Source organism: Podarcis gaigeae, assembly GCF_964106915.1.
Source record: "Podarcis gaigeae genome assembly, chromosome: 1".
NCBI lineage: Eukaryota > Metazoa > Chordata > Lepidosauria > Squamata > Lacertidae > Podarcis > Podarcis gaigeae.
This window is the reverse complement of record NC_139678.1, coordinates 136,608,420-136,623,625: the sequence shown is the minus strand read 5'-3', so window position 1 is coordinate 136,623,625 and position 15,206 is coordinate 136,608,420. Positions and strand designations below refer to the sequence as shown.

Below are 15,206 nucleotides of genomic sequence, written 5' to 3'. Positions count from 1 at the left end.
TATACTATGTTTTTGAGTCTGATTTAAACCAAAAAGGATTGTGAAGGGCTTGAAAAAGATCTCTCCAAACTGAGTGGATGGACTGTAAAGTGGCAAATGCATGCCAGTGTAAACAAGGGTAAAGTGGTGAATGCCAGCGCAAAATATTCTTAATTTCACATGTACACTCATATGGTATGAGTTTTTGGTAACTGACCATGAATAAGTGGTCAGAATAAGTGGACAGCTTGATGAAGATGTTGGCCCACCGTGAGACAGCTGTGGAAAAGCTAAATGCCATTCTAGGGATCATTAGGAAAGGAATTGAAAATAAAATTGCTGATATTGTAATGTTGTTATAAAAAACCTATGCAGCTGCATTTGGAATGGCCTGTACAATTCTAGTCACCTCACCTGATATTGTACTGTTGAAAAAAAATAAGAAGGGGCAGCAAAAATGATAGAGGGGATGGAGCAACTCCCCAGTGAGGGAAAGTTGGAGCATTTGGGGCTGTTTAGTTTAGACCTAGCTAACAGGACCAGTGGGCAGGGGTGATGGGAATTGTAGTCCCAAAACAGCTGGAGGGCCAAGTTTGGCCATCACTGGTTTAGACAAAAGGCAAGTTGGCTACCAACTTGGATGGCTTTTAAGGAAGATGGAGGCTGTCAGTGACTAATAACTATGATGGCTATGCTCTGCCTCCATGGTTGGAGGCTGAATGCACTGAATACCAAGTGGCTAGAAACTGTGGGAGGAGAGAGCGCTGCTCAACACAGGTCCTCCTTGTGAGTTTCCCACAGGCATCTGACAGAATGGTGGATCAGGTGAGCCTGCGACTTGATCCAGTGGAGCTCTTCGTATGCTCTTAACCAAGTCCCATTGAACCCATAGGGGCTGACCTTCAAGTAAAAATACTTAGGATTGTGTCAGCTTTTCTGTGATGAAAAACACTGATAGTGGATTTGGTGGCTTAAGTCAACATAAATACAAAATGTCAAAGAAGATGAACCGCCACGAAAGCTATGGAACTGCAGCTCCTGATGATATTTATTATTTATTATATTGTTTAAATTTATATGCCAGCTTTCCTCCTAAAGGAGCCCAAGGTGGCAAACAAGAAGAGACCAAACACTGGCAACCTCTAAAACCTCTTAAAATAGTTCTAGTACAGATGCAGACTGGAAAAGATCTGTCTCAACTTCAAAGGCTTGTTGAAGGAGGAAGGTGTTTACTAGGTGTCAAAAAGACAACAGAGGTGGAGCCCCATCTAATATTGAAGGCGTGCTATATCTATGCCATGCAAGCTTCTACACTTTCACACACATGCTTAACCAGATCAGCATTTTTTGAATTTAATTCAATAAGTTAATCCAAATATTGCATTGGTTGAAATTCCATAAAAGCAGATATCAGTTACATGTTTTATAACACAAAACATTTGATAACATTTTGTAATATATTGATGGATATAGATTAAGAGTGAATTGCATTTGGAAAATAACCATCCAAGCTAAATTCATGCTGATGCAATTTTAGAATATTAAAAATGGAAGAGAGGGGCATATACAGTAACACAGAATGACATTTAACTGTAACGTATCATTTTTTAAAAACAAATATAGCCCTCTTCAGATGTAGCTCACCTTTCAAATGTGCATATTTTGAACAGACTTTGAATAAAAATTGCCTGCCCTGCAAGAGCCAGTTTGTACTCTGGGGCTCATCCTGCATCCATGTTTGTCACCGGAGGCCCAGGGGTCCTTGGTGACTATAAGTGCTTTCTACTAGATTTAGCAGGTTTGGAAGAAAACACAACAAAATGCAGTATTTGATAAGAAATGACATGTCATATACAGATTAGATATGACCTGTGGCTAATGTCATGTGTACACCACTTCCCAAACCAGTAGTGAGAACATCCTGGATGCAGAGTAATCAGGAGTATATACAGAACCATACACTAGGAATTGAAGGGACATGGTATCTCTGAGCACATGCTCAGCTCAGGAATTGTGATCAGTACCAGAACCAAGCTCACAAGTCTTTTCACACAAAAAATAAGATTCCTGGTTGTTCCCATTCATTTTCAACAACCTGGCCTAAGAGGGCAAGGGTGAAAGGTTTGTTGTTGTTGTTGAACTCAGAAACCCTTGTCTGCAAATCACTCAGATATCTGCCAGTAGATCATGATCAACTTCTACCCTCCCATTCCCTAGGATAAATGAAAATTTGACTTGCAACCCACACAGGGACTGTGTCAATCTTCACAAGAACTTCCCCCTAACCAACTGAATTAGCAAGAAGAATGTGGGAAGCACAGCAATTGCAGGGGAAAGCCTGCAACAGTGGTGACAAGCCGATACGCTCGTTGCTATTAAGTACCTGGTCCCCATCCTGTTTTGGCACTGCTATCATGGGGGAATCTACCAACGGGGAGCACCAGGACATCCAGCATTTAAGGGAATGGATGACTGTTGTCCCAGTAACCTCTCTGTTCCTAAAGTAGCTATGATGAAAGTTTTCTGCAATTGTGCCATTTGTGTGAGTCCTCTCTTGTTGTGATTCCCCCTGCCCCGCCAACTGTGTGCGTCATTTGTGACAGCATTTTCCTTTCCAAGAATGCTAAGGATTGTGTATCCCAGGCTTCCTCAACCTCGGCCCTCCAGATGTTTTGAGACTACAATTCCCATCATCCCTGACCACTGGTCCTGCTAGCTAGGAATCATGGGAGTTGTAGGCCAAAAACATTTGGAGGGCAGAGGCTGAGGAAGCCTGGTGTATCCCATCCTCCCCTATTATGTGTAAATGGAATTGAAATGGAATCTTAGGCAAGGCGCCTTCTTCCATTTTCTGTGGAGACCTGTAGTGAAAAAATCTGCACTTCTATAGCTGAATAAATCAATGGAGGGCATCTCTAGAGTCAGACATGCTGTCCCTGCATATATGTGTGAGGTTAGTGGGGGAACACATGGTGAATGGGCCAGATCACCATTGTTTGAAACAAGCAACTGAGCATTTAAGAATCTGGTGCTTGGGAATTATGGTACATGTGCTCTTAAGCATAGAAGCCAACTGCTAGGGGCTGAGGTCCCTTCTCCCCCCCTAAAATATTTAAGGGGGCCAGCCCCCCACAAAGTTAATGGGCATTGCCATTCAAATGGTGTCTGTGTGCGCGCTGTGTCTTGTGATTGATTATGCAGGGTAGGACTTACCCCCCCCATATTTTATTGAAGTTGGTAAAGGTAAAGGTAAAGGTACCCCTGCCCGTACGGGCCAGTCTTGCCAGACTCTGGGGTTGTGCGCCCATCTCACTCAAGAGGCCAGGGGCCAGCGCTGTCCGGAGACACTTCCAGGTCACGTGGCCAGCGTGACATCGCTGCTCTGGCGAGCCAGAGCCGCACACGGAAACGCCGTTTACCTTCCCGCTGGTAAGCGGTCCCTATTTATCTACTTGCACCCGGAGGTGCTTTCGAACTGCTAGGTTGGCAGGCGCTGGGACCGAGCAGCGGGAGCGCACCCCGCCGCAGGGATTCGAACCGCCGACCTTTCGATCGGCAAGTCCTAGGCGCTGAGGCTTTAACCCACAGCACCACCTGCGTCCCTATTGAAGTTGGTACCTCTGCTCTAAAATGTTCTCTGGATGGCAACCTGACAGAAAGAAGTCTCTTCCCACCCCCATTTATTTTGTTTTGTTTTGTTATCGGCTAGCAGCTGCATTTACGAAAAGTAGTCGGAATGGTGGGTGGCATTGTTTGGTTACACAGTTGCCTGCAATTAATCACTCTAAATGTTTCCTTTCATTCGCCATTACAGGGAATTGTAAATCTACCAAAAGGGGGAGAAATGGGAAATAACTGAAATCAATAAGAAAGCCTTATGAACATGTAAAGTTATTAGTGAAATACAAGGGTTTTAATTAAAGATGCCAATGTTTTCTTAAAATGCCAGGTTTCCATAATTGATCCACAGCTGCTGAATCGGCTTTTTCTGTTTTTGTGTCCCACCAGCTCCCATTTGCACCTTGCTGCTCTTATTGATTGCTTTCCCTCTGCCCTTGGACAATTCTCTATTTTTAAGCAACAAAATATTAATTCTTAATCCCGGAGCTGTTTTTATAGGCATGTAAAGGTCTTGTTGTTTTGTTGTGTGTGTGTTCAATCAAGAGCAGCTATTGCCTACAAAGTAATAGTTGCTCTCTCCGAATATCTTAATTATTTTCCAGAGATGATGTCAGTGTCTGTCAGGCTAAGGCCCAGATATGAGCTTCAGGAACTTGTGAAGAGGTGAGCCTTTTGGGGCCTCTGGATTCTTTTTCACTTCAGATTACGCAGATTTACGGCAATACCAGCAGGAAATTACATGTGCACCAGGAATCATGGTTTTTTGAATAATTTTCCATCAAGAAATGATGGTCTATGAATCACTTGCTGCCAATTAGAAGACCCCATAGGAGTTTTCATTGGCTGCGCTACAAATGACGGGGGGGGGGCATCATTTCCTACTGAGCACCAGTAAATCCCCAACAGGAGGACACCCCATGTCTCTCTTGCCACCAAGGAGAAGCTCCACAGGTCTTCTGCTGTGTTGATGGGAACCCCTCCCCAAGGCAAGTCTTTCTTTGGAGGGGGAGGGCTTGAGGAAGGGAAAAGGCTGGGAAGAGAGAGCTGTGAGCAAACTGGACTTTTGGGGTATCAGTTTTTCACATCAAGCATTACCAAAGCCCTTTAAGGCTTTCTGAATGATCAAAATTCTCATCCAAAACTTACAGTTTATTTTGGGGGTGAAGAGGAAGGTGAGGAGCATTCCAAGTTTAACTTACAGCATACAAATGGTACAGAAACAAGAGTTTCTGTGCAACTTTCCTTGGATAGTGGAAAGTCTACTTCTACTAGATGAAAAATGTTAAAGGTGAATTTAATTAATTGCACAGAATGATACGGAAAGCTGCACCAGTGGAACTTCCTGCCTCTGTTGGAGCTCTCAAGGGATCAAACTGATTTAGGAGTGGCGCTGCGGTCTAAACCACTGAGCCTCTTGGCTTGCCGATCGGAAGGTCGGCAGTTCAAATCCTCACAACAGGGTGAGCTCCCATTGCTCGGTGCCTGCTCCTGCCCACCTAGCAGTTTGAAAGCACGTCAAAGTGCAAGTAGATAAATAGGTACCGCTCCAGCGGGAAGGTAAACAGCATTTCCGTGCGCTGCTCTGGTTTCGCCAGAAACGGCTTAGTCATACTGGCCACATGACCAAGAAGCTGTCTGCGGACAAAAACCAGCTCCCTCGGCCTATAGAGTGAGATGAGCGTGCAACCCCAGAGTTGTTCGCGACTGGACTTAACTGTCAGGGGTCCTTTACCTTTACCTTTTTATGCAAGGAGACAGAACTTTCAGGGTGGCAAAGCTACAGAAGGAAGAGTTTGGCTTCAAGGACAGGTTTAGGATTCTCTAGCTGAACTACAGTTCCCATCAGCCCCATCAAACATGAACTACAGCCCCATCAAACATACAACATAGCCAGTGCCCAGGACTAATGTTGTTCATCAACATCTGGAGGGCTAAATTCCCCATATCTGTTCTAGAAGAGGAGACATTCCCCTGATAAATTATTCCAGGAGCATTGCATAAGAATCTGGAAGAGATGGTGTTCTCCTAACGTCACTATACTTTCTGAAGCCCTAACAGTCAAATATCTGACTATGGAAAGTGCCCAAAGACTAATTATTCTCATTAAGGTGATGTACAAATGCTGTGTAGCTTTATGGGAATATTTCAAAATGTCTGTGAGTGCATGGGCATGATCCAGTACTACAGCCCTGTTTGTTTCTGAAGTTGCATCTGTGCTTAATTCTCCTCTCCTTTAAATCAGTAGGATTCAAATGTGTTGCCATTTCCCTAGATTGTGTGTTTTGATTTAAGCCCATTGAGAAAAGGCAATGGAATGTTACAAAATAGAAGCTATGCATCTTGAAGAGAGTTCAAAATAGCACACACCCTCCCCTTGCAACCCTCCACCCCACTGTTGTCCCTTGCCTTTCTAGCACTTTAATTTAGTGGCTGGCTAATTATATAACATCATATTCTGAAGCGATCTCTTCCTCGTAAGACACACTGTTTATAATTCCTTATTAATTGCCCTCTTAAGTGTGCAAATTTACATATCAAATTTATGTAGACAATAAGCAAAAAGGAATAAGATGCAGGTGGTTGTTCCAGAAAGATTTATAAATAGCGAATGAGAGAGGAAAATAATCAGAAAAAGGCAAAACTTAAAGCAGTCTGGGGTGGACAGTATTCGTTCAAGAACAAAAGTATCCAACTGCTATTTTCCCCATGTAATTTGAAATGAAAGCTGTGGATTAAGATATCTCAGATTTATTCCTCCCTCCAACCTGAAAAGAATTTGGATCTTAGCTTAGAAGGGGGGCTCATTAGAATATTTTCTATTCTGTGACTCCATTAAAAAATGTATTAACATGCAGATGTGCCCTCAAGAGATTTGTTTCTGGAAACAAAACATGTCATTTGGTTATGTGTTAGAGATGTTTTCATGTACACAACTGAAAAATGTGTTCCATTGCTTAGACTTGTGGGAGGAAAAAGAAACCTAGAGAGGATGGGTGAAGGGTGTCTCAAAATAGTATCCATTGCATCAAACATTTAAGCGCCTTTCTCTCTCTCTCTCTCAAGCACATTGATCAAAACTAGCATGGGCTCCTTCTTCAAATATTTCTTGACAAAAAAAGAGCCAAACTATTTTGGCCACTGCAAATAATTTTTCCACAGTCACTTTGATCATTACCCATCCTTTGTTTATAAAGAAGTATGTATGCCCTGAATATGATAATGGGTCAGGAGATACAGTGAAGTTTGCAAGAAGAAATAATTATAATCCCTGATGAGCAGGCATTTCAAAAACAAATTTTGACAACATGGCTCAAGCACAATGGTCAGATGGAAGATATCACATTGGAGACATGCATATACCCACTGTGACTACAACTGTGGGTCTGCCCCCTGACTGTAGAATAAGCTTCCCCTAGGGATATGGTGGGCACATCTAGCAACGGTGTTCTGCCAACTGATTAAAGCATATCTACTTGCAAGGGCACAGTGAATTTTAGAAATGTTGGGTTTTTTCGTATTTGAATGTCTTTTGTCTTGATCAGAAAATAAGAAGAGCCCTGCAAGCTCAGGCCAAAGGTTGATCTAGTACAACACCCTGTTCTTACGGCAGACGACCAGAAGCCTGTGGGAAGTCTGCAGACAGAATCTGAGCTCCCAGCAACAGGTTTCAGAAGCAGGCTCCCTCCGACAGCCACCATGCCAACCCCCCCGTGAAAGTCTTATCCTCCATGAATTAATCTAATCCACTCCAAAAGCCTTCCAAGTTGGTGGTCCTCACTGTCTCTTGCAGGAATGAATTCCATAGTTTACACAGGTAAAGAAAGACATTCTTTCACCCGTCCTGAATCTTCCAACACTGAGCTTCATTGGATGTCCTGGAGATTATGAGAGAGGGAGAGAAACTCTTCTCTCGCCACTTTCTCCACACTAGGCATCTTGCATTCAGAATTTGCACTAAATCCAAACCATTCAATGGAGTATTTTTAAAATACACATCAAACACCAGCTTTGATATCCACCAAAATTTCAGCACTCATCTAAAAAATAAAGTGGGGGTTCTGATCCTGACCAGCTCCTCAGACACAGACTTCCCTAATGCTGACATCCCAGGCAACATGCGGACCTTCAAGAGGCAGGAGCCCCTTTCCCAACATGGGTGAGGCCAGCACCCCAATCCTGCTGTCCCCTTCTCCATACGTGCTTTCGCCTGAAGAGGCAACTCATGGATCTCATATACAGTGGTACCTCGGCGTCAGGGAACTGCCATCAGTGCCGGAGGGAGAGAGCAAAAGCCAGATGCATTATAGAGAACCTCCAGGGATCGGGAGAAGTAGCTCCTCTTCCGGGGAAGAGGATAAACGCAGGTCCAGTGGAGAGGAGGCGCAGACGTCGGAAACGACGAGGTGGTCCCAGGACTCCTTGCCTGGGAGAAGCGAGGAGGAAAGGGGTCCTCCACTGCCCACGCCCTCTCTGTGCAGAAGGCATTCGCGCAGAGAGGGACGGCAGAGACTGGGCGTAAAGGAGCTTCTTTGTCGGAGGAAGTTCAAGAAACGCCCACTCACGGATTCTGCCAGCGACTGAGTCAGCCACGGGCGAGTGGTGCTCCGGACAGATAAAGTTTACTTTCGCAGCCAGCCAGGGAGATATTTGCCTGCTTGCTCACAAGCAACCCCTTGGAACCGTAACACTCGGGTTAAGAACTTAATTCGTTCCAGAGGTCCGTTCTTAACCTGAAACTGTTCTTAACCTGAAGCACCACTTTAGCTAATGGGGCCTCCTGCTGCTGCCATGCCACCAGAGCACGATTTCTGTTCTCATCCTGAAGCAAAGTTCTTAACTCGAGGCACTATTTCTGGGTAAGCGGAGTCTGTAACCTGAAGCGTATGAAACCCAAGGTACCACTGTACTTAGAATAGGTTGTACAACTTCATGCTTTAGTGGTGGGGATTCACTTTTTGAGCACCTCCCCAATTCTCCCTGAAAGTAAGAGAACTAGAAACAGAAAGCTCCTACGCTAGTCTACTGCATGTGGTAAGTTTTGTTTTGTTTTACATTTAGGCTTTTTTTTCATGTAGTGGAACGTTAAGAAATGTTCATCCTCCAGCCTGAATAATTTCAGACTTATTCTACTATTCTGCATTTTACTAACTCAGGATTCTACCTGTTTTCATTTTTCTCCTTGTTTTTATTATGTATTTTTGTTTGTTCTTGTACAGTGGTACCCCGCAAGACGAATGCCTCGCAAAACGAAAAACGCGCAAGACGAAAGGGTTTTTCGGTTTTTGCATCGCTTCGCAAGACGAATTTCCCTATGGGCTTGCTTTGCAAGACGAAAACGTCTTGCAAGTTTGTTCGCTTTTTTCCTAAAGCCGCTTGAAGAGGCGCAGTTGTGACGGACCATGCTTCGCAAGACGGAAAACATCGCAAGACGAAAAGACTCGCGGAACAAATTAATTTTGTCTTGCGAGGCACCACTGTATATTTACACATTGAACCACCCTGAGATCTACAGATGAAGGGCGGTATACAAATCATAACAACAACCACTTCATTTCTCATTGTTCTGCTGCATGGTGACTTCATATCACTGAGAAGAAAACTCTCATTGATTATTACTATATGGAGGGTTGCTGTTAACAGACTATATGCATGAACTCTTCTTTCACCTCAGATTATATTTTTCTTTACTTAATCTAATGCACTTACAGGTCTGGCATTCATCTGCTGAAGGTCCCCAGCACCGGTTTCCACAGGACTTGTGACAAGGTCCACCTTGGGGAAGAGTAGAGACAAAATACAAAGAGAAGTTAGATGATTACTTTTTATTTTGATTTTTTTCTGCAGTGCCTTTAAAGACTCCTTATAGGGGAACCACTATCACACTTTTATGAGAACTCTATGCCTTATCACAACTGAATGATTTGCAGCAAAAGAAAACCTACACCAAGTTTCAAACATATATGAATTAGAATTTATAGTGGGGCTTTGTATTTCCCCCCTTGTTGCTGTTGTTATTATCATCTGTATTTTAAAATAGATCTATATCTTGTTTTAATTATATGGGTGTTTAATTGCTTTTTATCGAATCATAGAATTGTAGAGTTGGAGGGGACCCAAGGGTCATCTAGTCCACCCCCTGCAATGCAGGAATCTCAACTAAAGCATCCATGACAGATGGCCGTCCAACCTCTGCTTAAAAACCTCCAAGGAAGGAGAGTCTACCAATAGAGCAGTTGGTTAGAGTGTGGTGCTGATAATGCCAAAGTGCAGGTTCAAACCCCATAAGGGACAGCTGCATATTCCTGCTTTGCAGGGGTTGGACTAGAATAGGGGTGGCCAACTCCAAAGAGACTGTGATCTACTCACACAGTTAAAAACTGGCAGTGATCTACCCCCTTTTGGGGGGTTCGGGTCAAAGTTGTTGAGTTTTTTTTCAGGGAGGAGTTAAAATGTTGAGCTTTTCTAAGGGGAGCCACAGTTGTTCAGCTTCTTTGGGGGAAGCCAGTGATCTACCAGTGATCTACTGCAGACATCCAGTGATCTACCGGTAGATCATGATCTACCTGTTGGACATGCCTGGACTAGATGATCGTCAGGGTTCCTTCCAACTCTACAGTTCTCTGATTCTATATCTTTTCTGTTTTTAGCTTTTTCTGTTTCATCTATAAGCCACATTGAGTCCTGGTCTGGAAATGAATGAATGAATGAATGAATGAAGGCAGCTACTCTGGAAATTAAAATGTTCTTTTCCAGCTCCAATCTTTGTATATGGACCTGCTGAGCAACAACAAGAAAAGGAAGACAGGCCTTTTTTTCAATACAAGCTTTTTTTAGATACAAGCTTATGGAATACATTCTTACACAGAACCAATGGTGCACAACTTCCCATGTTTTCCCACAGAAGCTCACCTTTTCAATACTGTCCTTTATATTATAATACAATAGGAAATTCATAGGGAACAAGCTCTTTCCAGCTCTTGATTAAAAACCAATTTTGTTTCATTGGAATCTCATCATTAATGGGTTGATGCCCACAATGTGTCTCTATTGTGTGTCCACTAGTACTTCTGGCCTATTAGGTGTGCATACGTTGGAATAACTCACAAGTGTTAATTTACGGCATTTCCAAGAAATGCTATGTGCTTCCTCTGTCCCTGGCACACAACTTGCAGAAGAAGAACCCTCTCCCATCCTCACTCCTGGACAAACCCTCTGTGATCAGTGACACTTCAAGCTCCCCAAAATCAAATGTGGGCTTTTGTGGGTGGATGTCTACCTTCCCATGCCCAACAGCAGTGAGTGAGGTAAGTCGCTGGCAAGAACAACTCGCTGCTATTGTGGGGTGTGGGGATGAGGATGCTTGTCTGAAACCACTGTGAGGTGGCAGGGGAGACAGGGGGCACATGTGGTTTTAAATTTATCTTCCCTGTAAAGTAAGATATGCTGTTCAACATGCACAAAGTGATCAGGTCACTGGAACCACATCCTCAAGTGAAATTTCACCACTTTCTGACACTTACACAATGTTGATAAAATCTACTGATTATGTTGTACAGCAATTACACATGTATGCCAACTACCTCATTAAAAGCATCATCTCCTTGATGTAACAAAGTTCATTTAAGGCAATTATGCCAGAGAAATGCAGTTGCTGACATCGATGTATATTTTCCTGACACTGCCTGGCATCTGCTTATTGAGACCAGCAGCTACAGCTCAGCAATGCAAGCCCATTCTGTTTGCTGGGAAAGGGACTCCAGTCTCCATCTGGCACAAATAGCACAACTTTAACCCACAATGATGACAATTATTATTAAAAAATCTACTGAAGCCCTGTGCAGAATGCTAATAGCACCACACTGCCTTCAAGGGAAAGAGATTATGCATGAGAGAAGGAGAAGAAACTGGCTCTGAAGACTTATTCAGTTAAGACCAATTGCAAATTGCATGTGAATGAATGAAGACTTATGCAGATTTAAAACTCTGCTCAAGTTTATTTTATTTCCAGCTCTCCCTGCCACAGAAATGCAATATTGCCTCCCCACACCTACAATGCTTTCCCCCCTAAAAATAAATAAATAAAAATGTTTAGGGATACTCTCATTTTCCTACTCATATCGAAATACTGCCCCTCAATGAGGCCAAATTTAGATTCACAAAATGTTTAGGGGTATGCATAAAAAAGTGTGTGCACGCACGCACGCACACACACACACACACACACACACAGGACTAGAAAGAATACTAACCCATTTTGGACCTATTACTCAATAACCATTCTTATACTTTTGACCAATAACCAATTGAGGTTGGAATTTTACTTGGAAGTAAGTACCATTGAATTCACTGGGACCTATTTCTAGTTAGAACATTTGCAGCATCTCAGCAGAGGTGATATTTTGAGAAAATTATCATTCTCTCCACTTATGAACATTTTCATTTATACAGAGGACACAATCCAGCCAAGGCTAATCATGTTTTCAGTCCCACCAATTCCATTGATTGAGAGTTGAGCACATACTTTCCCCCTTGTGACTGAATAGCCCTGAAGTGGACATGTAGCTACTGGGCTCTTTTCTTAATGGGTGTGGCGTGCTGTTATTTCTAACCATTTATAAATATAAATGAATACACTTAAGTTTGCTTTAACTTTTCACATTTCTCCATCCAATTATCCAAGAAAGTCTCCATTTTTAAGGACCTGTCCCTGCTGAACCACTGCCCCTCATTTGCCTCTTTGCAGGTGCACCAAGTGACACTTGTGAAAAGACATAGCAGGAAGAAGAAGAAGAAGAAGAGTTTGGATTTGATATCCCGCCTTTCACTCCCCTTCAGGAGTCTCAAAGCGGCTAACATTCTCCTTTCCCTTCCTCCTCCACAACAAACACTCTGTGAGGTGAGTGGGGCTGAGAGACTTCAAATAAGTGTGACGAGCCCAAGGTCACCCAGCAGCTGCATGTGGAGGAGCAGGGAAGCGAACCCAGTTCACCAGATTATGAGTCCACCGCTCTTAACCACTACACCACACTGGCTCTCAGTGTGTTTGGGGACTGTGTTTGGGGCATCACTGCTGTGTTTGGGGCATCACTGCTCTGGATGCGCCTCGCAATTGGCTTTCTAGCCAAGAGACACTCACAGAGGAGCACATCCTCCAAGGATATGTGATTTTGACACATACTGAGGGTGAAGACAGGTGTAATAAATCAAGAGAGTTCACAGTAAATCCCTGAACCACAAATAGACTCCACACTTCACAAATGAAATGACAGGTACCTATTCCATCTAATCAAACTTTAACCCAAATCATCCATCATGCTCTTCCCACATGCAGCCACCTGCTCCCTACCCCCTGTTTAAAGTGTGGCAGGAGATCCATGAGCCCTAATCCTATGCAAGGGCTTACCACCCTTTGTGCAGCAGAGGCTCATAAAGGAAGGTAAGAAGAGTCTGGCTGGTTCAGGCCAATGGCCCGCCTCGTCCAGCACCCTGTTCTCACAGTGTCCAACCAGATGCCCCAGATAGGAGGCCCTCAACAGCCCTCTCTGCTCCTTCAGTTTCCAGCAACTGGTACGACTCTGGTTCTAGAGCACAGAATGGTGTTGGTGAAGATGGACAAAAGCTTAGCAATTGAACTTATTTATATTGGTGTAAAAAACTGGTATTAGAAGATCTTCTCGAGCTGAATACTCTTATGAGTTTGTGGGTGCCAGACTCCCCAAAATTCCTGGGTCCAGTAGGTGTTAGAATTTAATCAAGCCTCCCCAGAGCCAGCAAGGGTTAAAATACAAGCCAGGTAAGCATCCTCATGAGGTAATTACCTGGGTGGCAAGCCATTAAGAACACAGGGGGAGGGGGCTCTGTGCCAAACATCAAAAGGTTGGGGCCCCTCCTCCAGCTCAGAGTTAGTTAGAAGACAAAGCTGTGGAGTTTGGAACAGACAGGGTTAAAACTCCGTGGTGTCCTGTATCTGGGAGGAGCTTGACGCAGGAAAATGCGTCACAGTGTGTGTCTGAGTTCAGATCTGGTTTCACTTCTGGCTGACACACAGCACCAGCAGCAGAAGCTGAGAGAGAGAGAGAGAGAGAGAGAGAGAGAGAGAGCGCGCGAGCGCTTTTGGGAAGCACAGAGAATGGAGGAAGTTTCTGATGGTTTTACTGCTCTGTAAATAAAGCTACTAGAGATAAGAATGAACTGCCTCTGGACGTGATTTATCCCTATTCTCACACCGTGGCAGGGCCGTTGCTGCTACTCTGCTATCCTGCCAGGTCAGCTTTTCCAGCAAAGTTCGTGCAGGGAAGAGTGACTGGACGGCAAGTTATATTTACCCGAAGGGTAAATTTGCACCTGAAGAATGGTTTGAATGAGTCTTTAGAGTTGGCTGTGGTGTAACCTAGAGGAAAATATGTTGCAGTTAAGCTGGAGAAGGCCAGAGCACAATGGTTGATTTTTGTTTGGTTCCAAGGCTGTGCCTACAGGAGAAGCAAGACCTTCTTAGAGTGTTAAGGGTGTGAGCCTCTCCATCATAGGCTCAAGTTGTATATATGTATAAATCAACCATATACCATAAAGACTCCACAGTCTCTGCTGTGCCTCATTCCAAAAAGGAAACACAGACCCTGGGTAAACTACATGAAACCCCCTGGAATCTCGAACAGCTCAGATATTGGGGTGGTGTGCAACCAGTGCTATTTTTCTAGAAACAGAGGTTCCGGAACTCACCATGAATGCCTCCCTTGTTCTCTTATAATGGCAACGGCGCCCACCTGAGAGGTGCCGGAGCTGTGTTCCAGCGAGTTCTGGCTGGAAAACACGCCCTGTGTGCAACAATACTTTTATTTCACTGGACTTGCCCAGATAAGGGGATGTTGTTTTAAACACCAGGTAACTTAACGCATAGACATTAAGAGCACAAGGGTGATCCTGCCTCATGGCGGTAGGCATATGTTCATCATTTTCCAGGTGAAGGTAGGTGAAGATTTTCAAATAGCAAATATGGAAAATGCCATAGAGTGCATTGTCAGGGAGAAGGGTCCTAGCTCAGTGGCAGATACAGCTATGAAACTCTGGTTGAAACCTCGCAGAGCTGCTGCCAAACAGTGTAGACAGTACTGAGCATGATGGACCATTGGTCTGGCTCGGTATAACACAGCTTCCTATGTTCCTAAACCTCTTGATGCAGCTGCTATCGGAGACTTCTATGTGCAACATATTCTCAAGGAATCCTTATTTTCTAATAGAGAATCTCCTACATGTTCTAGATGAAGCCAATTCCATGTTCTACTACAGTGGTACCTCAAGATCTTAATTCGTTCTGGAGGTCCGTTCTTAACCGGAAACTGTTCTTAACCTGAGGTACCACTTTAACTAATGGGGCCTCCTGCTGCCGCCGCACGATTTCTGTTCTCATTCTGAAGTACAGTTCTTAACTTGAGGTACTATTTCTGGGTTAGCGGAGTCTGTAACCCGAGGTACCACTGTAGAAGGAAATTCTGAAGTGACCAACAAAACGCCTTTTGCTGAAGGAGGCTGATGGTGTTCTGGAACTCTCCATTGTGGAACTTTTAAGTAACCCAACTTCCACATTTGTGCTTGCTCAAATCCCAGAA

The 15,206-nt window shown here is 43.9% G+C and overlaps 2 protein-coding genes across 6 annotated transcripts in view; one reads left to right on the top strand and one right to left on the bottom strand.

Annotated features, from left to right (window-relative positions):
- The window catches only part of ERBB4 (erb-b2 receptor tyrosine kinase 4), an 837,205-nt gene that overhangs the window by 269,515 nt on the left and 552,484 nt on the right, over positions 1–15,206 (bottom strand). For all 5 annotated transcript variants that reach the window (XR_014556491.1, XM_083704220.1, XM_083704222.1 and 2 more), the window contains exon 5: positions 9,307–9,372. Coding sequence is in view for 4 of the 5 variants with exons in the window: in XM_083704220.1 (XP_083560346.1) it covers positions 9,307–9,372 (66 nt within the window). In the remaining variant the exon portion in view is untranslated. The remainder of the gene's footprint in view (positions 1–9,306; positions 9,373–15,206) is intronic.
- Positions 1–15,206, top strand: part of LOC310831628 (uncharacterized protein) — a 466,313-nt gene that overhangs the window by 144,771 nt on the left and 306,336 nt on the right. The window lies entirely within an intron of this gene.